Below are 12,897 nucleotides of genomic sequence, written 5' to 3'. Positions count from 1 at the left end.
GTCTGCCTGGGCACCACGAACCAAACGTTTAAAAGCTATGTACCGGGGCAGCCCTGGTGGCACAGCAGTTTGGTGCCTGCCTTCGGCCCAGGGTGTGATCCTGGAGACCGGGGATCGAGTCCTGCATCAGGCTCCCTGCATGGAGCCTGCTTCTCCCTCTGCCTGTGTCTCTGCTTCTCTCTGTGTGTGTGTGTGTGTTTCTCATGAATAAATAAATAAATAAATCTTTAAAAAATAAAAATAAAATAAAATAAATAAATAAATAAAAGCTATGTACCCCTCACAGGATGGTGAGTTGACTTGCAAACTATTTTTATCTTGGTTGCTGCGATCACAACCTAGGCCAAAGGCAGACGCCCAAACACTGAGCCACCCAGGCACCCCCGAGTGGATTCTTTTTAAAGATTGACTTATTGGGCAGCCTTGGGTGGCTCAGTGGTTTAGCGCCGCCTTCAGCCCGGGGTGTGATCTTGGAGACCCGGGATCAAGTCCCACGTCGGGCTCCCTGCATGGAGCCTGCTTTTCCCTCTGCCTGTGTCTCTGCCTCTCTCTTTCTGTGTCTCTCTCATAAATTAAAAAAAAAAAAAAATTGACTTATTTATTGTGAGAGAGAGAGAGAGAAAGGCAGAGGGAAAGGGAAAGAAACACACTCCCCACAGAGCCCTGAGCCCAGCACGACCCTGAGATCATGATCTGAGCTGAAACCAAGAGTCCCATGCTTAAGTCAACTGAGCCACCCAGGCGCCCCGTGAATGAATTTTTACAAAAAAAACCCAGTTTTATGGGAAAGTTCTTCCCATAATCAAAAAATAAAAACTAATCAAATCCTATACAGGAAAGCGCTTCCCCTTCCCTGTGCAGAGGCGTTAAGAGCAAATATTAGGAGGCAAGTGGGTTCAAATTCCAGCTCTGCCTTGTGTGACAAGGATAGGAGTCCTGTCTTCCTCATGTGAAGCAGAATTAATGGTATCTACCTCATAAGCCACTAATCAAACTGTTGCTCATAATTCATTAAAAATATATATAAAAGAAAAAAAAATATATATATATATTTCTTTTTTCTTTTAAGAAGGCTCCATGCCCATAGTGGAGCCCAACCCCACATGGGGCCTGAACTCACGACCCTAAGATCGGGACCAGGGCCAAGACCAAAAGTCAGACACTTAACTGACTGAGCCACCCAGGCACCCCCAAAATACTTGTTAATTAACTAAATTTTACACTCAATGAATTATTACTTCAGACCTTTGAAATTTCAGAACCTTGAATGATGGTTTTCAGCTCAGATACTCTTTCCCCTGAGCCTTGGGACCATTGGACAATCCCAATTTCCACAAGCTGAAAATGCTCAGGTGTTACAAAGGGATCCAGAGCACCCCATGAAGAGTACCCGAACTTCTAGGACTTCCTGGTTGCACAGGCCAAGGCCCCCATGAGGCCTAGAATGTGACCGCCTGCAGAAGTCCTATAGACTGAAGGGAAGCCCAGGCCTGAGGCCTATCTAGGCCAGAGGTGGGAATCTCCTACACCTGACCGCTTCAGAGACCTGAGAGGCTGCAGTCACCTCGAAAGCTCTAGCACCCTTGTCACCCAACCCTGAAATACGGCTGCTAGAGTCCACTAATCCTCCTGTCTGTCTGTCTGCCTGGCTGGGGGGCTGCCAATGCTGAACAGATGTCCACCCAACTTGAATAAACAGAGACAAACTCTAAAGATTGGTCCTTTGCAGCCCCTCTCTACAGGTAACAACCATGCTTTTGGATTTCCTGTATTTTTGATGCTTTGGCATCCTGGGGCCTTGCTCATGTGGAAAGCACTGCCCCTCCCAGGCTAGTCCAATCCTACAGGTAGGAAACCACTCACCTTCTGCATGCATGCCAAGCAATCCAGAGCCTCTGCCCCAACCGCCTCCTCTATGGGCTCTTTCATTCAGGCCCACTGTCCCCAGCCCTAATCACCCAGGGCCAGGTATCAGGCACCCAGAGACAGCCTCTCCGCCCCACACTGAAATTACTCAAACTAGCCAATCCTGAGGCTGTCTACGTCGTCTCACCTGGTACTTCCTATGGAAACGACAGTAAAGGCTCTCGCTCCTGTCCCCCAACCCTGCACCTTACCCCAGCCCACCTCCTGACCAAGCCTGGTGCTCCTTGGTGTGGCCCTGCATGACGTGCAAGCCCCCTATTTCCAGGGATTGTGAGTACAGAGAACTTCTTTTCTTCAGGGCATCTGGATGACTCAGTCTGTTAAGCGTCGGCCTTCAGCTCAGATCATGATCCCAGTGTCCTGGGATTGAGCCCATGTCTGGCTCCCTGCTCAGCGGGGAGTCTGCGTGTCCCTCTCCCTCTGCTTGTGCTCACTCTCGATCTCTCTCAAATAAACAAATAAAATCTTAAAAAAAAAAAAAAAAAAAAACTTTCTTCATCATGGTCATTTGCACCTCTACATGCCTTACCATACCTAATTAAAACAAATCCCAGGCCGGAGGGTATTATGCTGAGTAAAATAAGTCAATCAGAGAAAGACAGTTATCATCTAGTCTCACTCATATGCAGAATATAAGGACTAGTGCAAGGGACCATAAAGGAAAGGAGGGAAACTGAGTGGGGGAAAATCAGAGAGGAGGACAAACCATGAGAGACTCCTGATTGGGAAACAGGGTTGTGGAAGGCGAGGTGGGTGGGGGTAGGGGGAACTGGGTGACGGGCACTGAGGAGGCCACGTGATGTGATGAGCGCTGGGTGTCATACTTTACGTTGGCAATTTAAGTTTAAAAAATAAAATAATTTTAAAATTAAAAAACAAATCCTGGGGGCCCCCTAAAACAGCACTCTGCCTCACCCACTCACGCCTGACCACTGGCTCGATCGCAGGCCCGGCCAGGCTTCTCTTAAATTTTTCCTTCACCAAACCCATCACCTACTATACAAACTGTAGCCAGACAGCGTGCAGGGAGGGGGAGTCTACAGGACAATCACGTCCCTCGCAGCACCCCAGGGGCCCCAAGGAGAGCACCTGCAATCGTGGACCTTGTTTGAGGGAGGCAGCTTGCTCGGCAAAACCAGCTGGTCCATTCCCGGAGCCTTGAGCATCAGGCACTCGCCCTCACAGGTGATGGACACCAGGACCAGGCGAGGCTCCTGCCGGGCGGTGACCATGTGCCCATCTTCCTTAATCACCAGCCAAAACCTGCCAAAGAACACACAGGAACATGCTCAGGAAAGCCTCCTCCACCCTCTCAGAGGCTTCCTCCCCCACCCCCCAGCTTTCTGTTTCATCAAAATTTTCCCCCTGCTCAGACTCCAGATCCAGCAAATTTTCTCTGGATAATTATCCTGACCTGGTCAAATTCTTTGGATCCCAATGTGGGTGCCCCCAAAAAGCACCTTGCTTGGAAGAAACAGCCCTGGGAGAGACTATCTGGCTGATGTGTGAAAATCCCTGATTCTGCAAATCCAGAAAATGAGATGGGCTGAGGGACCTTCCCTCCTCGCCTCTTAGGTAATCTTGGTGCCTCTTTTGGGGTTTTGCTTTGGACATAAACTTCCCCATGCCCCTTAAACACTCCCAGTCGAAGCGAATGTCTTCCAGGTGTTTTTGCTGTGGAACAAGATGGGACCCAAACCACCGGCCCAAGTGAATTACAACTCTAGACAGGGTCTTGTGATGTTCGGGATTCCAAAGGATCCAGACAGGCCTCCACTCTGTTTAACCTGCAGTGGCACTGGGGTCTGACATCGGAAGACCCCCAAGCAGCCTTTCCTCTTCGTATGCAGGTTCTGATTCAGAGAATGAAGATTCCCGCGAACATGACTTAGCTCAGAACTCCACTTACCTCTGGAGAGCCCATGGTTCTAGATTGGTTTTCACGCTGCATCCTATCTAGTGGGGAGATCGGCTAAGCTTTCCTAGAAAGGGGAAGGGAGGCTGGCCTGGGTAAGTCGGTTATGCTTTTATCTATAACAGAGCATATGGTTGGGGTTACACCACACAAACGATTTGATTCTGAAAAGATATTTAAAGGGCAGCCTGGGTGGCTCAGTGGTTTAGCGCCACCTTTGGCTCAGGGCCTGATCCTGGGGTCCGGGGATCGAGTCCCATGTTGGGCTCCCTGCATGGAGCCTGCTTCTCCCTCTGCCTGTGTCTCTGCCTCTGTGTGTGTCTCTCACGAATGAATAAATGAAATCTTTTAAAAAGGCGTTCTGTCCCCTAGAGAAAGGAAGCTCAATACCACCTGTCTGAGACAGAACACAAGCGCGGCGCATGGGGATCTCCACAGGCCCTGAGTTATGAGCAGCAGCTGAAAGCTCGGGCTTTTCCATGTGAGCAGGATAAAAAGGACAACCCTTCCAGAATGAGGGGCGGCTCCTCTAAGGAAGACATTTCCAAATATGACTGGAACCAAATGGGAATGCCTGCAATGCCCTGATGAGGAAACCTGATATCAGAGTGCAGGCAGGTCCATCTCGGCCCTCACCTGACCCCAGGAGGTGTCCCTTCCCTGCAGCCCAGCAGCACGCTGGCTGCCACCTATGCCTGCCACCTGGCGTCAGGATATGGCGGTGGGGATATGACAGTGCAAAGGCATCTGAGGAGTTGTCTTGGCTCTTCCATCCAAGAGCTGGGATGCTGGGCAGCAGCAGGCCCCCAGCCTCCTGAGAAGCCACCTTATTCCTTTCAGATGTCTTTGGCTCCCAGGGTTGTGTGGCGGCTCAGCTATGGGGCTCTGTGACCAAGGGGATCCCTGCTACTTTGCTGCAGTTCCATTCTCTCGAGGCTGGGCCCTGCTCCTATCTCCAGCCTCATCCTCGGGTGCAGAGCTCTGGATGACCCTGTTGTTTAATCCTACTAAAGCCTTTACCTTAAACTTCCAGCGTGCCTTGGCACCAAACAGGACTCCCTCCGAGATCTACACACAGCCAGACACTTGTCCCAGCAGGAGTCTGCACTTCATTTCTGACAGTGAGGCCAGGCCCTCCCTGGGCTGAGCCTCCTGGGCTTCCACCCACCTCCACCTCAGCCCTCCACTCGGGCTCACCAGCCCCACTCTGAGCTCCAACCTGCTGTAAACTCCAACCTGCTCCAACCTCCCCTGGGCGTTAACTGGGAGAAGTAGGGGCTGGACATTTTGTGCTACCTGCTGCAAAGGGAAAGTCAGGTGTGGCTTGCAGAAAATCAAATGCCAGGATAGGACAGAGACTCCAATAAAAGACAAAAAATAGGGATCCCTGGGTGGCTCAGTGGTTTAGCACCTGCCGTCAGCCCAGGGTGTGATCCTGGCGTCCCGGGATCGAGTCCCACATTGGGCTCCCTGCATGGAGCCTGCTTCTCCCTCTGCCTGTGTCTCTGCCTCTCTCTCTCTCTCTCTCTGTGTCTCTCATGAATAAATGAATAAAATCTTAAAAAAAAAAAAGAATAAAAAGTTGCTGCCTGTAACATACCCCGACCACCCTCGTTACCCTGTCTATTGGGGTAATGACATTTGTGACCTCTTGCACTCAAATGATGCCCAGTGAATGAATAAGTATCTCTGTTCTGACAGATCTGAAATTAAGGAGTAAGTCTGACGGGTGGATTTTTCATGACCAAGCTGTCCCCAAACTAACACCTTCTCTTCCACCTAAAACAGGAGTGCGCAGTGTGAGAATCAGTGTGGAGGCCAGAGCTCAGATTCTCCAGAAGAACAACAGTGAGTGATCACAGAGGTGGGGGGAGCAGAGCCCAGGACAGCTGGAACACCTCATGGCTAAACTTAGAAAGTGAACTGGGAAGCAGAAGTGCCTGAAAAGGGGGGCAGAGGGGGCAGGCAAGAGGTAAAGACAACCAGGATGATAAGCATAGAGAGTGCATTTCTCCAGGAGTTCACAGTCTGTGCAGAAAACATCAAAGGCTGGCTTCAGAAGGGCCAGCGCAGATTTAGGACCGACTGAGTCATATGTACCCACTAAAGAGAGCGGGATTTACAAGGTCAAAGAGGGCAACCAACCCTCCCACCTTCTGTGCCAATCAGGCCATGCCAGAGCTCTGCTCTGCGAGGCGGACTTTGAACCAGCTCAAAGTCCAGGGTGCCCACGCCAAACATTCACAAATGTGTTAAGAGCTTTGAACAAGGGACCCCTGGGTGGCTCAGCAGGCTCAGGTCATGATCCCAGGGTCCTGGGATCAAATCCCGCATCAGGCTCCCCACAGGGAGGTTGCTTCTCCCTCTGCCTATGTCTCTGCCTCCCTCTGTCTGTCTCTCATGAATAAATAAATAGAAAAAAAGAAAGAAAAAAAGAAAGAAAGAAAGAAAGAAAGAAAGAAGAAAAGAAAAGAAAGTAAAGAAGGAAAGGAAGGAAGGAAGGAAGGAAAGAAAGAAAGAAAGAAAGAAAGAAAGAAAGAAAGAAAGAAAAGAAAAGAAAAGAAAAGAAAAGAAAAGAAAAGAAAAGAAAAGAAAAGAAAGAAAAAAGGAAGGAAGGAAAGAAAGAAAAGAAAAGAAAAGAAAGAAAAGAAAAGAAAAGAAAAGAAAAGAAAAGAAAAGAAAAGAAAAGAAAAGAAAAGAAAAGAAAGAAAAGAAAAGAAAAGGAGCTTTGGACCAAATAGTTTTAGAAATCTGAAGACAAGAGCCCTAATGGAGGAAGAGCCCAGCTTCCTAGAATGGTTCCAAAGATGTAGGTTCAAAATGGAATTAGGGACACCTGGGTGGCTCAGTGGTTGAGCACCTGCCTTCAGCCCAGACATGATCCCAGAGTCCCAGGATCGAGACCCACATTAGGCTCCCAGCATGGACCCTGCTTCTCCCTCTGCCTATGTCTCTGCCTGTCTCTCATGAATAAATAAATAAAATCTTTTAAAAAAATGGAATTAAATCCAAGAGGCCTCTTCCTGCCTTCTAGACTGTTTGCAGTTATTAAAGTCTTAAGTTGAGAGAATAGCAGTCATTTAGCAAAGTTCTTTCTAGCTTGCTTCCGAGTTTCAATTACCCTTTAAAAAACAGAACCTAGGGCAGCCTGGGTGGCTCAGCGGTTTAGCGCCACCTTCAGCTCAGGGCGTGATCCTGAAGACCCCAAATCAAGTCCCATGTCCAGCTCCCTGCATGGAGCCTGCTTCTCCCTCTGCCTGTGTCTCTGTGTCTCCCTCTTTCTCATGAATAAATAAATAAAATCTTTTAAAAAATAAAAATATAAACAGAACCTAGATTAATTAGGGTCTTTGAGATCATGAAGTCCAACCCCTTTCTTTTGTAAATGAAAAAAAAATGAGGCTGGGAAAGTTTAGATGATTGTGTGCGGGTCTCTTGATCCTCTGTGCAATCCTCGCTCTTTTAAATCACATTGAAAAAAGTGTGCATGATTGCTGTGCCCCCAGAGACTGAGTTCACATCCCTCCAGCACACAACTGCCCTGGGTTAGACACTCATCCTTTCTGAGACTGTTGTTTTTTACTTGCAGAGTGGAGATCGTATCGAGCCCACATGAGTGTGCCGAGGCTTGTGTAAGATCGTCTATGGGACAGGATTCAGCTCGGTGTCCCAGGCACATGATGCACCAAATCCATGGATTTGAACCAGGCCTTGTCCCACCTCCTCCCAGGGTGCACACCTCCTCCCAGGGTGCACACCCCACCTTCCCCATCCCAAGCAGTTATTTTTCAAAACAAGGGGACAGGGGACACTGATACAGTTCCATTTATTGTAAGATACCCACAGGAGCAGAAAAGCCAAAGACAAATCCTTTTGTTCCTCAAAAGCAATCATCACAGCAAAGTTGTGACAACGAGAAGTAGGGAAACAGTCATTCAGATGATCAGAAGAGAGACAGATAAGAGCTGGAAATCTGGGATCCCTGGGTGGCGCAGCGGTTTGGCGCCTGCCTTTGGCCCAGGGCGCGATCCTGGAGACCCGGAATCGAATCCCATGTCAGGCTCCCGGTGCATGGAGCCTGCTTCTCCCTCTGCCTATGTCTCTGCCTCTCTCTCTGTATGACTATCATAAATAAATAATAAAAAAAAAATTAAAAAAAATAAAAAAGAGCTGGAAATCTCTCTGAGAAACAACTTCAGTGCTTCAAGTGGGGAAGTAGCACAAGGCCACTTTCTCTGACTGTGCACCATGAGTCTTTGCTTCTTCCAGTTTCTGGAGGGTGTCCAGGTCCACTGTGCCTAAAGTTTTCCCAGCAGTAAGAAGGCTTTTCTAATCCTTCATACTTGAATAAGCTCTGAACATGCTCTTCTCTGTCTTAAATGACCCCAGATATAGTCTTTTAATTATAGCATCAGGTTCACCTGGGAGATTTTAACACTGCATGCATTGTCTTCACACTTGATGACTTTCTTTTTTTTTTTAAGATTTTATCTACTTATTTGACAGAGAGAGAAAGAATGAGAGCACAAGCAGGAGGAGCAGCAGGCAGGGGGAGAGGGAAAAGCAGGCACCCGCTGAGTAGGGAGCCACTTTAGGGGCTCAATCTCAGGACTCTGAGATTATGACCTGAGCCGAAGGCAGGCACTCAACTGACTAAGCCACCCAAGCGCCCCAGCTCTTGGTGATTCTGATTCCATAGGTCTGGGATGGGACTCTCAAGAAAAATTAAAGTTTTATTTTTTTTTAAGATTATTTATTTATTTATTCATGAGAGACACAGAGAGAGAGAGAAGCAGAGACACAGGCAGAGGGAGAAGCAGGCTCCCTGCCAGGTGCCCAATGTGTGACTTGATCCCGGGACTCCAGGATCACGCCCTGGGCTGAAGGCAGACGCTCAACTACTGAGCCACCCAGACATCCCCAAAATTAAAGTGTTTTTTGTTTGTTTGTTTGTTTGTTTGTTTTAAGTTTTAAAAATCTTTCCAGTGGCTCTTTAAATGTTACGGTTCCTCAGGTGACTCACTCCTCTCCTGAAATATGACAGAGACAAATTCCGTAGGATTTCACTCATACGTGGGATTTAAGAAACAGAACAAATGAGCAAAGGGAAAAAGACACAGACAGACAAACCAAGAAACAGACTGAGTGACAGGTACCAGAGGGGAAGTGGACGGTTGGTTGGATGGGGATGAAGGAGCCCACTTGTCATGAGCACTGGATGTTGTATAGAGGTGTTGAATCACTACACTGTACACCTGAAATTTATACTGCACTGTACGTTAACTGGAATTTAAATAATTTTTTAAAGATCTATTGATAAGTTGGGCACCCTTGATGTGACACAAGGAGAATGGAACTTTGTGCTCTTCCTCCCAAAAATCCATAATCCCTGTCAACCACAAGAAAAACATCAGATAAACCCAAACTGAAGGACTCTCTACAAAATGCCCGCTCGGGATTCCTCAAAACTCTCAAGCTCTCAAAAAACAATAAAAACCTGAGAAACTATTACAGTCTAGAGAAGCCCAGGAGTCCCGACATCTAAATATAATTATAAATGTATCCTGGCTGAGATCTGAAGATAGGAAAAGAAGGACATTAAGTGAAAACCAAGGAAATCTGAATAAAGTACAGATTTAAATAAATAAATGAATGAGTGAGTGAAAATAAAAACCTCTCCGGGATTATGGGTGCCTGGCTGGCTCCACTGGTACAGCATGTGACTCTGGATGTGTCAGGGTTCTAAGTACTAGCCCCATGCTGGGGGTAGAGATTACTAAAAATAAAAACAGAACACAAAAATCTCTCCGGGATTAGAAATCAGGGGTGGAGGAGGATGGAAAATCCTGGAGAGTTACATGATCTGCATACACAGCATTTCTCTAAAACAAGTTGAAGTTTTTTCAAAGCTGTGGGTCCACATTTTTTTTTTTTTTTTGAGTCCACATTTTTTAAAGAAGACTGCAGTGAAGTGAGTATGTGTGTCCTGGAATGAAATCTGGGCAGCAGGCAGCCTCTGCTAGAAGATTCCTTGAGTGACCAACGTGCAAACCCTCCCCTCCCTCTATGTACAGAGGACCAGAACAAAACCACCCCAGCCAGAGGGGAAGGCATCTTATCCCTAATGAACCAAAGAAGGGGAATCTGTTCTTCCTGGGTTGCTCTTTCTAGAGTTTAGCAGCCTTCACCATCAAGTGAACCTCCCCTATATCTGGCTGCACAATTCTGTGTCCGTGAGTGTCTCCAGCCTCACCTTTGGGATGAGTTAAATGACAGGACACCTTTTCTCTTCTGGGGGGGGGGGTGGGGGTGGTGAATGGAATTTGCATACACCAGGCCTTATGTGGGTAGACTTTAGCCAGAGTCCTTCACTAAGAAACTCTCTGCCTCTGGGGAGAGGGGAAAGGGGACACACTATTTCGTTAATGGCAAATATTACATTTGCAGTGCCCCAGACACCCCGTCTTCCCAACACAAAACTTCACTCTGCTCATTACTTATGAAAGTGGATCAAGTCTCCCCACCTCCTGGGTCAGGACCTGAAGCACCTGCTCCGGGACTGGGGACGTGGGAGGAACAAGCCCCAGCAAGACCGAAGCCAGTGTCCTTGAACGAGACCCGGTTTCAGCGTTGCTCTTGTCCGCCCACGAGGGCTGACGGCATTTTTATGTCCTACTATTGTGCTGTGGCCTAAGAGAGAATCAGAAAGTTTAGAAGGAGCAGGAGACTTGGAGGGGTAACCTTGGAAATAACCAGGTCGGCCCCTGCCCCTCTGCACAGGTGGAACCTCTCTAGACAGGGGCAGGGGTCGGCCCCCACCTACCTTTCCAAATCTGAACCTGACCCGAACTGACCTTCCCAGCTGAAGGCTCCAAGACCAAGCGTCCAACCAGCAGCCCAGGAGACGCAAGCGGCCGACCTCTAGACCCCTTCCCGCGAGCTGCGCCCCCCCCGGCCCCCCGCGGGTCCCGCGCAGCCCGGCCCTACCTGTCCCGCAGGTGTCCGCAGCGCAGCCCCAGGGCCGTGCACTCCGCCGCGCTCACCCGCACGCCCTTGCACGACTTGACCGGGTAGATCCAGAGCTGCGCCACGGTGCCCACCTGCTGCAGCCGCCCGCGCCGCCGGGACCGCGCGCGGCGCCAGGCCACCGTCCCCAGCGCCGCGGCGGCCAGGCCGAGCGCCGCCCCCGCGAGCCAGGCGGGCCGGGAGGGCGCGGGGAGGCCGAGGCGGCGCGGGGCCCACGAGCTGGCGGCGCCCATGGCCCAGCGCGCGCGGGGCGCGAGGCCTGCAGCTCCGGCGGGGGCGCGGGGGCGCGGGGGGCGCGCGGAGGGCGGGCGGGGGCGCGGCGGCTCGGGGCTGGCCCTGCGCTCCCTGCGGCCAGCGCCGTCACCGGATGTGAGCGGGGAAGGCCCGCGCCCGCCGCCCCCTCCCCGCCCGCTCTCTCGCGGTTGGTCGCCGGCCCCTCGCTGCGCCCGCCTCCCGCGCAGGACAGGCCACGCCCCCGTTTGGGCACGCCCCCAGCCACGCCACGCCCCTCAGGCTCCGCCCCGGCCCCGCCCCTCGGCTCCGGCCCCGCCCCTACTCTCTACCCCCGCCCCCGCCACTCCCCCTGCCGGTCCCGGCCCCGCCCCCCGCGGGCTCCAGACCCGTCACCCACCCTTCCCCCGCCCCCGCCCCCGGCCCCGCCACTCCCCCCGCCCCCGCCCCATGCCCCCCGGCCCCGCCCCTACTCTCTACCCCCGCCCCCGCCCCATGCCCCCCGGCCCCGCCCCTACTCTCTAACCCCGCCCCCGCCCCATGCCCCCCCCGGCCCCGCCCCTACTCTCTACCCCCGCCCCCGCCACGCCCCCTGTCGGCCCCGGCCCCGGCCCCGCCCCCCGCGGGCTCCAGACCCGTCACCCACCCTTCCCCCCGCCCCCGGCCCCGCCACCCCCCCGCCCCGCCCCACCCCCCCCGCCGTCCCCGCCCCTCCGCTCCTCCGCTCCCTCCTCCGCCCCGTCCCCGGCCCTCCCACTCGCTCTCCCCTCCGCCCCGCCTCCCCGCCCCCCACTCCCTCCCCCGGTCTCCTTCCTCCCCCGCCCCGCCCCCTACCCCCCTCCTCCCCCCGCCCCCCTTCAACCCCGTTTCTAACGCGGCCGCTCCGCCGCCTGCTCCCGCGCGCGAACCGGTGTTGACGCCGCCCCCGCCTCGGCGGCCGGATGGGGCGCTCGGGACCCAGCCCGGGAAGCGGCCCGCGGGCGGCGGACCCGGAGGCTTTACAACGCGGGAGCTGCTTGCCTGGACGGACGCAGCGTTCTCGCGCCCTGGGTGGAAGCGTCTGCGGAGAGACGAGCCCCGAGGGCAGCCCGGGTGCCCAGGTGGCCCAGCGGCTGAGCACCTAGCTTTGGGCCAGGGCGTGCCCCTGGAGACCCGGGATCGGGTCCCGCGTCGGGCTCCCTGCAGGGAGCCTGCTTCTCCCTCTGCCTGTGTCTGTGTCTCTCATGAATAAAATCTTAAAAAAAAAAAAAAAAAAAGACAAGCCCCGAGGGCGGCGTGACTTCCGGCCCCTGGGGGGACGACCCCAGCCCCCTCCGCAGTGCCCCCCAGTGCCCCGCACCCCACCTGCCATAAACACCCTCCGGGCCTCGGCTGAGGCTGGGCCCCGACCTTCCAGAGCTCGCCCTGGGGGGGCTGCAGCGTTAGGGGTCCCTCCTCTGTGCTCTGAGGCGCGTATCTCCTGCAGAAACGCCTTTCCCGGACCGAGAGCCGAGAGCCGGGGGGCCTGTCCCCCACTCTCCGCGGGAGGCTGCCATCCTGGCTTCTAAATTTTTTTTAAAATTTATTTATTCATGATAGAGACAGAGGCAGAGGCACAGGAGGAGGGAGAAGCAGGCTCCACGCCGGGGGCCCGACGCGGGACTCGATCCCAGGACCCCAGGATCGCGCCCCGGGCCAAAGGCAGGCGCCAAACCGCTGAGCCACCCAGGGATCCCAATCCAGGCTTCTATAGTCGCCAGCCAGCGGGCACAGTGGCCCGACCGCGTTTCTAGGGACCAACCTGTGGTCGATGCTCACCT

At 52.8% G+C, this 12,897-nt stretch overlaps 1 protein-coding gene across 3 annotated transcripts in view; it reads right to left on the bottom strand.

Moving 5' to 3' along the window:
- MTARC2 (mitochondrial amidoxime reducing component 2) overlaps positions 1–11,211 on the bottom strand; it is a 36,250-nt gene extending 25,039 nt beyond the window's left edge. For 2 of the 3 annotated variants that reach the window (XM_072759563.1, XM_072759564.1), the window contains exons 1-2: positions 10,829–11,200; positions 3,016–3,189 (exon numbers count right to left, since the gene is read on the bottom strand). In XM_072759563.1, the coding sequence (XP_072615664.1) occupies positions 3,016–3,189; positions 10,829–11,100 (446 nt within the window). In that variant the 5' untranslated portion in view covers positions 11,101–11,200. Of the gene's footprint in view, positions 1–3,015; positions 3,190–10,828 lie in introns of all 3 variants that reach the window. The other variant, XM_072759565.1, reaches the window with a different exon arrangement.
- Between the last annotated feature and the right edge of the window lie 1,686 nt (positions 11,212–12,897).

Source organism: Vulpes vulpes, chromosome 5, assembly GCF_048418805.1.
Source record: "Vulpes vulpes isolate BD-2025 chromosome 5, VulVul3, whole genome shotgun sequence".
In the NCBI taxonomy this organism is placed as follows: Eukaryota; Metazoa; Chordata; class Mammalia; order Carnivora; family Canidae; genus Vulpes; species Vulpes vulpes.
The sequence above is the reverse complement of the archived record's forward strand: the minus strand, read 5'-3'. Positions and strand labels throughout refer to the sequence as shown.